This window comes from Pipra filicauda, unplaced genomic scaffold (genome assembly GCF_003945595.2).
Source record: "Pipra filicauda isolate LSUMZ 115617 unplaced genomic scaffold, ASM394559v2 scaffold55_size4083901_pilon, whole genome shotgun sequence".
NCBI classification, from domain to species: domain Eukaryota; kingdom Metazoa; phylum Chordata; class Aves; order Passeriformes; family Pipridae; genus Pipra; species Pipra filicauda.
Genome location: NW_024104709.1, coordinates 1,921,046 through 1,936,057, shown reverse-complemented (window position 1 = coordinate 1,936,057; position 15,012 = coordinate 1,921,046). Strand labels below are relative to the sequence as shown.

The 15,012-nt window shown below is 39.4% G+C and overlaps 2 protein-coding genes across 4 annotated transcripts in view; one reads left to right on the top strand and one right to left on the bottom strand.

Moving 5' to 3' along the window:
* Window positions 1–1,584: 1,584 nt before the first annotated feature.
* Window positions 1,585–6,801, bottom strand: DYNLT1 (dynein light chain Tctex-type 1). The gene is made up of 5 exons (XM_027751466.2): window positions 6,699–6,801; window positions 3,908–3,949; window positions 2,601–2,724; window positions 2,313–2,390; window positions 1,585–2,003 (listed from the first exon to the last, which is right to left on the bottom strand). The coding sequence occupies exons 1-5, from the start codon at window positions 6,723–6,725 to the stop codon at window positions 1,933–1,935; spliced, it is 342 nt and encodes a 113-aa protein (XP_027607267.1). The 5' UTR covers window positions 6,726–6,801; the 3' UTR covers window positions 1,585–1,932.
* A 20-nt stretch (window positions 6,802–6,821) lies between these two features.
* Window positions 6,822–15,012, top strand: part of SYTL3 (synaptotagmin like 3) — a 32,624-nt gene continuing 24,433 nt past the window's right edge. Inside the window, exons 1-3 of one of the 3 annotated variants that reach the window (XM_039387414.1) lie at window positions 6,822–7,140; window positions 7,250–9,514; window positions 13,085–13,641. In XM_039387414.1, the coding sequence (XP_039243348.1) occupies window positions 13,532–13,641 (110 nt within the window). In that variant the 5' untranslated portion in view covers window positions 6,822–7,140; window positions 7,250–9,514; window positions 13,085–13,531. Of the gene's footprint in view, window positions 9,515–13,084; window positions 13,642–15,012 lie in introns of all 3 variants that reach the window. The other 2 variants (XM_027751457.2, XM_039387415.1) reach the window with 2 other exon arrangements.

Sequence of the window (15,012 nt, the reverse complement as noted above, 5' to 3'; positions counted from 1 at the left end):
TAAGGCCAATTAGTTACCTAGAGCAAGGACTCTGCAAGCTCATTACGCGAATGCTTTACTTTGGCACGGAGATAAGTTGGCCAGCAGTCTCTGAAAAAAGTGATTGAAACTCAGGTGTTTGAAGATATTTAAAATTTAAAAATCAGTTACTGTAGAACACTGAAACTGTAACTGAAACAGTGGCTATACAATTTTACAGAAAAGCCCTATCTTAATTCATGGGAGGGGGACAACACCACCCAAAAAACTCACAACCTCTACACCCCTTTCTGTAGTCCTAAAACTGTTATAATGGAAGTATTGGTTATTGCTCACATATAAAACTATCTAAAAAACTGTCTACCTTTCTGTAGCACAACTTCTATTTTAATACAAGTGTTTGCCTCCCATACAACCTTTACACTGACAACCATCTCAAATGGGTTTTTTTCTGCAGCTCAGCCCATGCATGAACCAACAAAAAGCAAAAAAAAAAATCAAGGGATTTCTTCTTATTAACATGAACAAAGGACAAATGTTTGAATGGCTTCACCAAGAAGCAAATATTGACACTGAGTTCTGTTTCTAGTCAAACCCATGCTAAGCGCTCTCTGCTATGGAAATGTAGGTGCATACTCCTCAGGTTGAGGTATATACATTCTATACAGCCCTACAGCACTCACTAGGACATACGTGAGAATAATGATATCATGAAGGAGATGTGTTTACAGAGATGTTTTGAAACTGATATGTTATATCCTCCATTGTAATTTGAATTTTCAGTATTACATCTTTCCAGATCATTGAAACATACTGTTGTATCAGCTGTCATCTCACTCTAAACCACTTTAGGTGAGAGCCAGAGTCTGAAAACGTTGGAAAGGGCTTCCTAAGCAGAAGCAAATCCAGGTGGCTCAAACTGACTGTAGCCCAAGAATACTCTCCCACACATGCTTTGTAATTCTTTCACCTTCACTAGCAGTGAGCTACTGCTTACAGAAGCAGCATAGCAGTTCACAGAGGCCTCCTGAAATTCATAGCATGCTCCCATTTCTTTAATTGGCTGACAAAACCTTATCCAAGCCTGAAAACTTGTTTCACTTGTTATTCCTCTGCAACTTTAGAAGGCAGGAGACTTATTCACATGTTATTTAGTCACCTTGCCTCAGGGCAGTTTCTTCCCCTTTCAGAAAGTATCATGTTTCACTAAATACCAGAACTCAGTCACACTCACTCTCAGCAAAATCAACATGGATGGTAGCAAGTAAGTTCAAGACCTACTTGACACATGTAACTGGCTGCAGAAGCGAACCAGGGAACTGAGCACTTCTAGAATGTGAAAAATTTCTTATCTGTCTTTGTTCAGTGAAGATAGTTATTTCTGTTATCGTTCCATGCCCTAAACACCATACAGTCAGATTAAATAGGTCCCAAAAATGCAGTCAAGTTACTTTCTGATACTACAAAGTTGCAGGAAAATTAGAGTGACTTCGCAAATTTATGAAAGTGCTTTGTATTCTGATATGTACCTCAACTACCTTGAAGAGAATTAAAAGAACTGGAACTTTTTTTCAATAACAAAGTTTAAATGAGTCACACCAATGGTTATGAATTTCAATAATTTAATGCTAACCAAGAATACAAAGTGTGAAAATGAGTGTCTCATTTATATTGGTCTTAAAAAAGAAATCTAGAGAAAGTGTTTACACTGCAGCAGATTTCAGTATTAGCACCTTGAAGAGAAGTTTTGAAGTGATAAGAAAGTATAGAAACACTGGTAGGATACTAGGTACAAACATAAACCATGTAACAGCATGTTCTCATATTTCTACGTTTGAAGAAAAGTTACTTTAAAAATACATTAAAAACAAGTTGTTCAGGTATTCACAGTTTGAGTGGAGGTGGAATCAAGTGCTGGAATAGAAAAGAGAAGGATGAACGATTTCAAGGCAATTATATTGCAAGTCCAAAGGCACTGACAATACAGTACATGGTCTTATTCTCCCATCTCACAGTGCAGGTTCCTACAAATAAAAAAAGAGTTTTAGAAACAGAAGAAAGTTACAGTGATTAAATGCATGCCCCTATACGCATCTTTATAACTGTTTACTTTAAGAATCTTTAAAATGAAGCTTTTGCAACAGCTAAGCGTTTTTAGAGATTCTATTCATATATAGCCCAATTAGCATCACAGCCAAATGGAAAAAATACCAAAAAGTACGCTATTCCTCCAGACCTGCAGCACTTAGAAAAAAAGAAAAGTATGCTGCCTAGTCTTAAAGAGACTGGCATTAAAGCTGCAAGTTGAAAAATCCAACAGTCACGCTCCTTACCATCACTGGAGTTGTCCCAGAAGCAAGAGCTTGCTGTATGGAGCCCAGCACCATTCTTTTGCATAATCACACAGGTCACTGTTAGACAGTAGAGAAGCTTTTATTAATTTATCACTAACATTGATTAACATTCAGCTACCTTTTGCTCAGCGAAGCATACACATACACACACACACATATGCATGCTTAGGAGCAGTGTACAGACACGGTTTTTGCCAAAGATCTTCTCCCACACAGTAGTGCACTTGACTGCACCAGCTTTCACTGAAAAGAGAAAGTTGAGCTCACCGATGTACTTGAAGGGCTTTCCCAGCTTTGTGAGTTGGCTCAGTGTCTGTTCCACCACACCTGTTGTCCACTGGTTCACCTTGCTGTGCTGGTAGGCGTTGCCACCTATCGCACCCTCTATGGCCTGTTGGGGACACACACATAAAGAAGCTGCACCGGGTTCATCTACAAGGCACCCACGAACCCATTCCAACATGGACCCCATACCCACAGAAAAATCCTAAATACTGCTGGTCCACACTGGCTGTTGGAACTGTTTTTAACTGTTATAAACTTGCAGGTCAGAGTCTGAGCCAGGAATCTGAGCCAGGCATCACAGATTCCATCCTCTGTCATTTTGTGACATTCAGACTATTTGTAATTTCTACCATAATGTCCTGCAGCCAGTTATGAAAAGGGTCTGAAGGCATTTGAACAGTCTTGAAGAGAATGAAAAAATGCACATGACAATGGCTCATTCACACATATTCTTCTATGGAAATGAAATTCAGATTTTTCAGCAGAATCATTTTTGGGAAACAAACCCCCAAATTAAAACAAAAGACCCATGTAGTTGCTGGTTACTAACAGAGCATAAGCCTTCAGCCAAATAATCCATTTTACTTATGAGGACAGTTTCCCCTTTAAGATAGAAATAAAAGTATGTTAAAGCTACATGTTTTTCATTGACACATTTTTCATCACAGAAATTGTTTTAAAAATAACCACAATTATTTCAAATTCAGAAGAGACAGGAGCATGTATTAAAGCATATGTATTCAATTTACAGAGTCTGACCAAAAGAGTTATTTTGCAACAAGAAAAAGATTGCACTAGTTTACAAGAGAAATTCCAAATCCCTCTGGAAATTTTCTAGACAGAATATTCATGTTTCTTAGCAACAAGAATAGTTCAGTCATTCCAAAGATGATCTCACTTTGGAGAAAAGCATCTTGAAAGAACGCAGTAACATGCATATGCAGTCTACAAAAAACTCCTGTATTTTACTGAAACATAAAATCTATTTCTATAGGGCTTAACATAAAATATCCCCCTAGAAATTCTAATAGGGATGCACTTCAACCAGAGAGGTATGTATAAAATTATTTTAATTATCTTTTGGATTTGTGATACATATCACAGCTAAGGCTGGGTGTCATTTCTCCTTAAAGTCTCTACATTGATTATACAACAGTTACCTATATTTTGAGAGCAACCTATCTAGAAATTTATTACATATCCGTTATCAGATTTTACTGAATATCTTTTAGCACACAGCATAAAACATACTATAGTTTCACAACAACAAAACAAAAATGTTAATTTACCTCTTTAATGATGCTACTGACTTCATCGACAACAAAGGAAGCCTACCAAAAAAGTAGAATTTTAAATAATCAGTTGACACATTCTTCTGTTTAGAGAGCTCGAGATCTGTTAAGAACATGCACTAGAAGTTTAATTTATGCTTGTCAGATTTCTGCTAAGTCAGCAGATACCAAGTCTTCCCTTATTTGCTCATATGTACTCTGGCTCCTTTAATCCAGTCAAGTGAACATTCTTAGCAAAGTAATGAAAAGTAAGAGATGAACTAATATTGGTTGGCCTTTTAAGTCAAGAAAGTTTTCAAATTTTAACTTGGAAGCATTTTAAAATCACATGTATAGTACTTCTGTACATATATATTCTCCTTTCACAATAAGCATCCATGTCTGCACATCAGGGTGGGCTCGCAGAGAAAACCTCAGTGCGCAGACACAGCCTGCAGTTAAATGAAACCTACATCTCCAGGGCACCTGTGTGACAAAACATCAATTCTCGGCTGAAGGAAAAACTGTCATAACAATCTCAGCTGAGGATAAGAACAAAACTGCCCCTTGGAAACCAAGGGGGAAATGTAGCTCGCTGGACCTTCAGCCTTCTCTCAGGCTCTGGGGAGAAGATTAAGCACATGGAATCAGGAGAGAGAAGGCCCCAACATTTTATTAATCTTAAATCTATTACCCATTTACATGTATGGTTAGTAGGTTTTCTTGTTTTAGTCCCTCATCTCTTTTTGCCCCCCATGTCAGGAGGCTTGAACAACCCAACACCACTGCTGGGGCACCTACTCACAGGGCCAGGGAGCACTAATGGGGAACCCCATGTGGTGTGTAGGTGAGACACACACCACACTGTCAGTGCGGGGGGGACCTCACAGCCACACCTCACAACACAGGGCCAAAGAAGTGCACATAAAAGCATACTAATTTCAGAAGACTGATTAAGGATGTAAAAATGAACCTAATCAAGCACATGTTGACCGGGTTTTCACTGGGAGGTCAGTCAGCTTCTCCAGCTGACAAACATGAACAACAGCAAAACTCACATATGCAAGCAGGATGCAGTTATACCTGCACAGGAGAATTTCAGCATTACTTTCATAAATCTTTGATCAGAAGGTGAACAGCCTAGCTGGTTTCAATGACCTGTGACATTCAGAAAGATGTGAGCCGCTGATCATTCTCCATGACAGAAGAAACAGCATATCCCAGGAGACATGCAGGCAATTCCTTTTCTATAGCTCTTCGGAGGCACCAGCTTGCTTGCACACTTCAACATTTTAAAAAGCTTTTATGTGCTGTGGCAAATTTTTTTATTTTATCTTTATTTTGGCTTTTATTTTCAGCTTCTTGACTTTGATTTAATTTTAATATGCCTCGTTTATTTTCCTGGTACTAAATTTTACAGGTGCACTAGTGTATTTAACCAAGTAAGAGCTACAATTATTAAAACATTCTGTCCCAAAGAGCATAAGTTAAGAATATGCATGCCAGACACACTGGCAGACATGAAGCCTGTTGTCAGGCAAGATGATAAACCATATAAATTTTTTTTTCTTCACAAAGTCTAGAACTCTGCTCAGACATGATATTGAGCACAAACACAGTTCACCAAAGCAAAATGACTTAAATTCAACCCAATTTCTTGAAGGTATTTCAATATCTAATTTGTACTGAAACAATAAAGAGATTTGAGAATATGCTTCTAGAGCTGCTGTTACTTTTCAATCTTCTTCCGTTTCTGAGACGACAAAAGAGAACAAATTTCTGATATCCAGCTTTGCGATTTACGTGTTATAACTGAGTTGCCAAATAATGCAGCACTACCAGTTCACCTTTTAATAAGACGGCATAAACACTATTTTGTATTAAAAAATTTGTAAGCTTTACAATTTCCCTGCAGTACCTCTATGGCACAAAGAAAGCAGACACGATATTTCAAATGCCTTGTTTAAAAGGCGCGCTTCCGAGGCAACAAACGCAAACTGCAAAGCAGTACTATCCTTTAATAATTATTGAAAACGTTTTCGAAAACATCTATAAGAATGATTTTCGAGTATGTTAATGTATGTATGTTATTTATGTCTAAGACTGGCCCAGCCTGGCAACCAGGAGAAGGCTTTTAGACCAGCACAAGCCTGACACACCTTCGCTCCTCTCGCTGCTTCCCCATTGTCTAACACAGCCACAACGCGCCGGTTAAGTAACAGTGTCACAGCTCAGAAAAACTGTCTTCCTGCAAGAGCAGTACTGTCTGGGTGCTCAATTAGACCCCTGATTTATCCCACTTCGAATCCTGCTAATGGGGTACGACGCCTCATCGGTGCGTTTCTAACACAAACACCATGGGCTTGAACCCCTCTTTCCGCACAGAAACAGCTTGCTCGAGCGTCCCTACACCTACACCGCACCGGCAACCCTGCCACCACGGCACACCGCCTCATCCCGCTGGGGAAGCCAGAAAGCCAGGACTCCCCTCCCGCGTTCCCCCCGAGCCCCCGCAGCGGCAGCTCTGCGAGGGCGGCGGGCGTCGCCCGGGGACAGGAGCCCAGCGCACACCCGGACAAGGGGCTGGCTCCCGAGGGGGCGGCAGAACAAAGGCTGGGCCCGTCTCCCGCCGCTGTCCGGGACACGCGGCTCCATCCCGAGGAAAGGTGGCAGGGATCGGGGCGATGGCGGCGGAGGACACTGAGGGGTCGGATCCAGGACGGGCAGGCACCGCCCGAGACCCTCCGCCGACCCTGAAAGAAGGCGCCAGGCGGGAAGCTGTCCTACTTCTGTGCCCCCATCCCGTTACCTCCTCTCCCGACTGGAACTCGTCCATGTTCCCGGTGGAGCCGCTCGCGCCGCCACCGACGCGCACCCCGTCACCCGCCGCTCGCACTGCGCCTGCGCGCCGAGCGCCCGACAGGGCTCGGGCTCCTACCCAGCGCCCTCCAAGATGGCGCGGTTGCCATAGCAACAGCGGCCGGGAGCCGGGCGGGGAGATGGCGCTCGGCGCTGCCGTGGGACCGCTGTGGCGCTGTCAAGCACCCCAAAGGCTGGGGCTGAGAGACAGGGAGGTCGCTTGTCACGGCTGTGCTTTTCATACGGATAGCTTGCCGTTTGTGTTCAGTGATGCAAGAGGTCCCTCCCTGGGATGTCCTTTCCTCTTTCCCTGGGAGAGGAGATGGGTCTGCACCTTGTTTCTGGAAACAGACCTTCAAAACAAGGCCTTCATTTCAAAAAAATGAATTCATGTATGCCAAGGAACTGCAAAAAAAAAAAATGCCCAAACATACAGAAAACCTCTCCCTGTCATTATCTCAACTCATGAGCCTTTCATTATATTTTCTCTCCCCTGCCCAGATGAGGACGAGAGTGACAGAGCAGCTTTGGTGGACACAATGTCCAGCCAAGGTCAACCTACCACAGAAGAATATCTGAATTCCTACAATTCTAAGCAGATCACATTTTTTTAACAGACAGAGTAAGAATCAGGACAACGAAATTAAAGGGCACACTTGTCACAGTTTATGGATTCCATGTGTGTGCAGTGTTTACAGATTGTCCAAATTACTGATGCTACCAGCCTCTTAGAGCTGCTCTAAGCAGTGGAAGATGCTGTTCAGGCTCAGAATGGCCTGGATGAACTGCAGAAATGGTCTGGATGAAGGAAGTAATAATAACTTACTGGGTGTGAGTGCAAAGGGCTATAGTGAGGCAGGAATAACCAGCTCTACAATTACAGACGGGGCAGGGTCAGCTCACTCAGTATATGTTCATAGACAATAGAGTAGGGGGTTGTTTAGGTACAATTTATCTCAATTTGTCATAAGGTCCTGTGGAAAAAAAAAAAAAGATGCCATCCTGGGACATCTAAACAGACACATAACCTGCAGGACGTGGGAAGCAGCATTCCTGTTGCCCTCTCTACAGTAAGGCTGCAGAAGGACTACTGTGTCCAGTTTTGGGCATTGTATCAAGAAGGCTGTTGGAGCTACAGCCCTGTTGATGGGGCCTCAGCTGCCCTAATCAGTTTTGACCTCGTCTCCAACCCTGTGTCAGGCCCTGCCTCCTGTTCCTCCTGAAAAAGGAGACCCTGACCAGTTACCCCACTTTGGGGCTCTGTGGGCACCCTGCAGGCAGCACCAGCTCTCCCCATCTTGCAGGGATACTGTGGGACTGTGGCTGGCTACTGAGCACGCCCTCAGACCCGCTCCAAGCCTTGTGCTGGACGCAGAGACAGAAAGGCGAGGGCTATGGAAAGGCTGAATAAGTGGTGCTTGTTTGAACGAAAGCACAAAAGGCTATAATTTGGTTACATTCTTAGCATGTATAAAATACTGTGACAGTTTTCCACATCCAGGGATGAGAAGGAAAAATACAGTGAGTTACATGTGTGGCAATCAAGGCTTTGTTGAAACATTAGGGGAAAGCTGGTGGTAGGGATAATATTCCTCAGCCTGGATTTGGCATGCTACTATTATGTTACTGTGGGTAGCTAGAATCCTCAGTTGGTTCTGGTCTTTCATTCAGTTAAACTTTTTACTGAAGTTAAGGCCCAAATTAACCAAATATGATGCATATATGCATAGTTCTGTGCCCCACTAACGGTTGCTTTCCTTCCATGGTACAGCTGAAGAAGGTGATTAAACTTGACAAACACAGGTGGGAATGTTTGAACCCATTTAACTTCATGAGATTATAAAAATGCAGGCTCTTAAACTTTGCCATATGAGTAGAATTGCTGTGCTTTGTTTAATTTTAACTAGAAATAAGGAATCTTAAAATACCTGAAACACTAAGAGTGCTTCTGTGTTGTACATACAGTTTGTTAGAGCCAAGAACAAGAAAGGAGATTGTCCTGTAAGAATAGCCTCTTTTATTTGCCAGACTTTGAAATAATTGGGATGTCATTTTGAACTTCATTACCGACACTTAGTTCTGTAATACACTGAATTGGGATATCCAATCCAAATAATATTTTAACTTTCAGTTGTTACCTGAGATCAGATTTCCAGCTGTGAGGTAAAATAACTTTCTTCTTTTTGCAGGTCCATAAAAATGAATTGTTTTGAACTTTTATCTATTCTAATTGCTTTTGTATAGAGACCTAAATAGAAAACTACTTTTGTTTCCAGGAAAGAACTGCTTATGATACAAAGTTACAAGTTTTCTGTGCAAGTCCTAGAGCCATTGTGGTTAGAAGCATTTTCACATCTATAGTATCAGAAAAAGAAACTCTGTAGAACTCAAAGCCACTTCTCTTCCTGTGTATGGCTTGAAGACTGAGCACATTTTATCAGTCAGCTTTTATAGTCTCATGTGCTGAGTTTCTTTTTTATGTTAGAAAAATTAATATCTTCTCCTTGCTTGTTGCTGGTAACAAAACCAGAGACTTGACAAAAGCTTTTGTAACATTAGAGCTCTTTGCTGAGTGCATTTGCTTTTAGCTGTTTTGGGGATGCTTCTCTGAACATACATCAGTAATATCAGTGCCCAAAGGAAGGAAAGGGAGTGGAGAACAGCCACCAGTTTTCTTTAAGAAAAGATAATTAAACAATAAGAGTGCTACTCATCTTTTAAAAGCAGTTTACTTTCGTGTGTCTTTCTTTGGGGGGTGCTGAAGAGGTAAGCACATCGTTTTAATCTATTCTATATGATATTGCACAGAGGGATGCATTTTTACCTACTTGCATGATGTTTTTCAAACTGCAAAGGTATAACGGAAAAGCCACAACTGGAACTTAATTGTTTGTGTTGGGTTTTGTTGTTTGTTTTTATTTTCACTTTTAAGTTCTGGGGTTGGGCGTTATCACAGATATAATTTTGGTAAGGCATTATCAAAGGACTTATAAGTAATTTGCATGTGCACATGCAGGGGGGTGAAAATTAAACTGTTGCAGCCAGGTAGTACAGAATAACATCTGCAATTTTCTTAACTAAGAATAAATTTATGAGATTGGCCTCAGATGAATAGAAAATAGCCAAAAATTACAGTGGCTTTTGTGATCGTTTTTACCCTGAACCTTCTTAACCTGTGTCCTAGCTACTGATGTATTACATCTATTTTCTGGGTTAATGGATGAAGTAATCCAATTATCTCAAGTCAATGAAGACTGTCACTTTAGAAGATTAGTTTATTTATACTTATTTAATTGTCATTCTTTTGCTAATGCTTAAGGATCTGAAAGGAGATCAATAATATGTAAAATTGCTTTGAGGAAAGGCTTGCTAAGTCAGGCGTTTCTAAGTTTAAAAACTTAAAAAATAAGTTACCTTTTGCAAACTTAATCTTGTATTAGATAGACCTCTTGATTGATCTTCAGTTACATAACTATATACTATTTTAGGCTGATATAAAAGAAAAAAGTATATTTTTTTGAGATTGCACTCAGTGCATTCATGTCTTCTTCTCCTAAGGTATAGCCATGTTGGTTATTCCTTCTCCCTTATATTGGCTTTGAGACTTCATATGATATTTTCAAAAAGCTACTGATCCATCTGTAATTTAAAATAAAATGTAATAATAATAAACACGTAATTAACATATTCCCTTCAAGTATTATTTTAATGTGAACTTTGTGCTGAAAAGGAAGAATTGTCATGGTTAACCTCTTACTAAAGAGGTTGCTGCTATTTTTGGTTTTATGTAGAAGACGCTCAGCTTTGAGGTTAGCTAACCACGTAAAACAACTAGCTAACTGGATTCAACGAGTCAACAAGAAAGGAGGGGATCTGCGAAGGTTTATAATGTTGTTTCTTCCTGTCAAAGAGGGCCATTACTGAAGACGCTTCTTTATTACTGCCAAAAACCTAATCTAATGCAGACAGCTTTGGTGTTAGAGAAAAGCTCTTCTTTTGCAGTGGTAGAGAGCTTTACAGTCCAATTTGAACAGTTCTGTGGAATGATTACAAGTTCAAGTCTGTTGTGGGGCCAAGAATTATCTCCCATTTCAGGGGTTATAATGCTTTTACAATACTTTGTTTATTCTGAGAGCTACCTCATCATAAAGTCAGATTTTAAGTTACCTTTGGATGTGCAAGAAAAATTGTCAGAACACAATGATTGCCAGAGTTGAAATCTTCATGAAGATTAAAAAACAAACAACTGTAGAAGTGTGCACGTGCAATATTGCTAGAGCTGCTGGCTGCATGATGAATTTTAAACTTTGTCTGTAGTGTGTGCTGACCTTGCCCAGCGGTGAGAGAGCCCGTGGTGGCTTTTTCCCTCTCTGCACAGGGCAAATGTTGCAGGATGGAGGGCCCTGGCACTTTGCTCTGCAGTAAATTTGTTCCATTGTTTAGTACCAGAAGATGATTCTAGTCTTTCCATCCTGCTCCCTGTTGGCATTAGATTCAGTGCTTGTGATTTATCACTATGAATAGGGTATGGAGTGTAACATATTAAATCAGCTGGTTTTGATGTTTGCAGTATCAACAAGAGGCTGAGATTGAATGTACTTCTGGAAAATCCTGCCCTGGCTAAGGCAGAAACTGTGTCTCCCACGGGGAATAACTTTGAGCAAGACAAATTAGAAATAAGGGGAGGGTCTAAGCTCTTCCTTCCATCACAGTGTTAAAATCTGTGCAAGTTTGAATAGCTGAAACTAATGGTTTGTTTGTTTGTTTTGTGCATCTCTAAATAAAATTCTGTGTGTCCTCTGAAACTCATTCCTCAAAACAGTCTTGATATATGGAAAACTTTGTGCCCTAAAAGCAGTTGAAGGATGTAGGGGCCTTTGAAAGTGACGTATATTGTGTTAAAAAATTGCTCAAGCTTTTTATGTTTCAAATGAGTAATTTCCTGTGAAATTGCAGTTGGTAAGGAAATAAAATATGATTATGCCTATCTCTGTCTCTTTTGTTTGCACAGGAAACCAATCTCTTTTTTTTTTTTTTTTTCCTTTTAACACTGCTTCTGTGAAGTGCTTTCTCCTTTTGGTGTCTGAAGGGTTTTACAAAAAAAAAAACAAAACACAACATACAGGAATGGAATGCTTGCTGTTTATAAATACATGTTATCACCTTCTGCTTTTTTTGGTGGGAAATTAGGTAACTGTAAATTAAGTATTTGGAGCAAGCTGCATGTGAAGTAATTACCTGCACTGACAAAAATACATTGTCACTATATATATATGAAGTTTTAGTGGGTGAGGGTTTGTTTGTTTAGGTTTTCAGTTGTTTCTTTTTTTAAATTAAACTCAGTATTTTAAAATAATGCAATCAACATTGTGTCAGCAGTACAGATGGTTGTTCAGATTCTCAGCTAAGGTCCATCAGTGAAACATCAGTAACTGCCTGGGGAAAGCTTTACCCTTCTGACCTAGCATCTAGACCCTTTTCCTAGAGCCTGACTGTGTGTATTTACTCCAGATTAAGTTTGAAATGCTTAACCAGCTTTCATGTACACATCTTTAACATTCTGTGTACCGTAAGTAGAATTATCCTACATTTCTTGTAATAGGCACTAGATGCCAGACAGTAGTACTGAAAATGAACGTGGTGTGCAAGCTGGTTTGGATTGAATAACCATTCTCTCTCTTGGCTTTGCTGTGAAGTATATTAAAATTGTTTTATATTTTGGTGGAGGTTCTGCAAAAATGAAGATCACAGAATACATTCAAACTACAGTTGGGATTCTGTTTTAATTTTACACTTCTCATATGCTTGTACATGAACTTCTTTGGTTTGGGGCCAAAATTGTTAGTGCACTGAGATGAAAATAATAACTGTATTAACAAAGAGAATAGCATTATTTGTTATTAAACTGTTTATCTAGACTTAAAAGACATAGGTAATTGATAAAAATGACTCTTAGAGATGTCTTTCCTCTTAGTTTTGTGATGTTTTGTCTTTTCAATAAAATGAGATTAGAAAGGGGCATTTTTTTCCTCAAAAATTTTGTCACAAGGACTATGACTTTTCCAATCACGGGACCTGCAGGCCTGTGGTCAGAACTAACTTAAACTTTTTTATTGGTTATTTTATTTTAACTGTACAAAAAATGCAAAGATATGTACCTGAGTGTTAATGGACATTATGGTGAGACTCTTTGAAGAACAGGACTGTCTTAAAACCTCTCCTGTATCTGAATTAGTGTATGAAAGGTTTGAGTGTAGCAAAATGTGTTCTTCACATACTATTTTAAATGTCTTGGAAAGAAGAGATAATAACATGTATTCTTCATTTTTTTCCTAGGTCCAGAAATCCCATATCTACAAAACCAAATAAAAAACCTCAAACAAGTCCCCTCACTCCTTTACACTATTTCTTGACATATTGTCCCTCCATCTGGAGGCAGTTAAAGCCCTGTCTGGGACATTGCTGCAAGCTCTCATCTCTTTTGGAACTACTTTCAGTGGAAAAAAAAATAAAAAAAGAAAAGAACAGGAAGTTTAAGGACATGAAAAAGTCAAGATTGCTGTGATCTTGATAACTGTTCATATTCCCTGGTTTGCAGAGACACCTAAGTGATGGTTTGTGTGAAGACAGACACAGTCATTTTTCTCTTCAAGGGCATGACACAGTGAAACACATCACCAATTGAGTAAGAGCACAGGCACTTAGTTAACACCCAGAACATTGTTCTGGATATACTAGAACCCATAGGATAGGAGTCTACAGAACAAGTGAAATTTGGAGAAAATGGCCTGTGAATTTAATTTGAACTTCCTTAAGGAATTGGAACGAGAGGCTGTTTTGGAAGTGTTGTACCGTGATGAGATGGTGAGAAAAACAGAAGAGGAAAGAATAAGGTATGTGCTCCTCCCCTATTCCTGTATTCTGTTCCTTTTTTTTTCTGAAGTACTATTATTCTACTTTGTCCTTCCAAATGTACTCCTTTTTATAACTTCTTGTTACCTAATGCTTTTTTATTCTTTGGGAAAACCAAGGATTATCCAGACTCTCTTGAATTTACCATTCCATTGACTCTACATTAAACATGAGCAAATACTGTTCTGTGAATAACATACTGGATTAATTTTACTTTCAGCCTTCGTAGAAAGTTCAGTTGCGGCCTGTACTTTTTCTATGAAGGCCTTATGGCATTCTTGTCATGTTCCTATGTATGCATATATAGTCCTAGTAACACAGAACACGTTCAGATCTTTGGCTGGATTATTTAGCTTAAGTTGTGCCAATACTGGAGTTAAGAATCATTGGATACCTGCTCACTGTGCTAAATCCATCACTGTCCCTTCTCACACAAAACAGGTGGCAAGCACACAATGCTGTTTCAGAGGTTGTTACTAGTGTCAATAGGTGCCATTTGTTAGGAAAAGGATTTTATTAAATAACTTCACATTGTGCAAGTATCTCAGTTGGAGAGGATAAAGGATATTTCTCCAGCACTTTTTTTGCTTTATACCGTGGCTAAGACAAAGATTTCCTTGCAGCTTGTACCTTTCTTTGTGACATTGCATTCCCATGTAAACAAGGTATTTGTGTGGATAAGATATAAATTTTTAGTGTCTTAAATGTGGAAACTTAAACTTTGCTTACAGCGAACAGTTATGTAAGTATTACTGGGCATATTAGATGAAAACAATTAAGTGAAAAGTAAGTAAAGGGTTATATAGAAAATCTGAACTGATCAGAAAATCCCTTTCAATTGTTGATGGTGTTGGTAACAGATAAAAATATATATCTTGATTATTCATACATGTAATGGAAGCAAAGTTAATGAAAAGGAGATGTTTTGATCTTTTGGGCCAGTGTAGTTTTTTATTTAGCTTTCAGATGATGCATTTGTTATGAGTATTTTTACTTGATAGAAGATCTGATTCTTGAATAAATATGATTAAAAAAATCAAATGAAAGGGAGCACCATTTAGTCTCAGTTTTCGTAGATCAATGCGTAATCACCTGTATACATGATTTCAATGCCCTGCTTTGAGAACGCCTAACATGATCAGAACCCCATTTATACTAAATTATTTCTCTGTTAGTTGCACAATTCTGGTCACATACAGTCACACTGCAAAAATGCTGTGTGTGGATGCCTTCAGACAGTGCTTAACTGAGGTCACACTTGAGGGCCTATCTCCCACTAGTAATGGTATTGCACAACCAGGGTATTAGCTCGCTTTCATGAGGATTTTGGTCTATTTCATTTTTAAAATTTT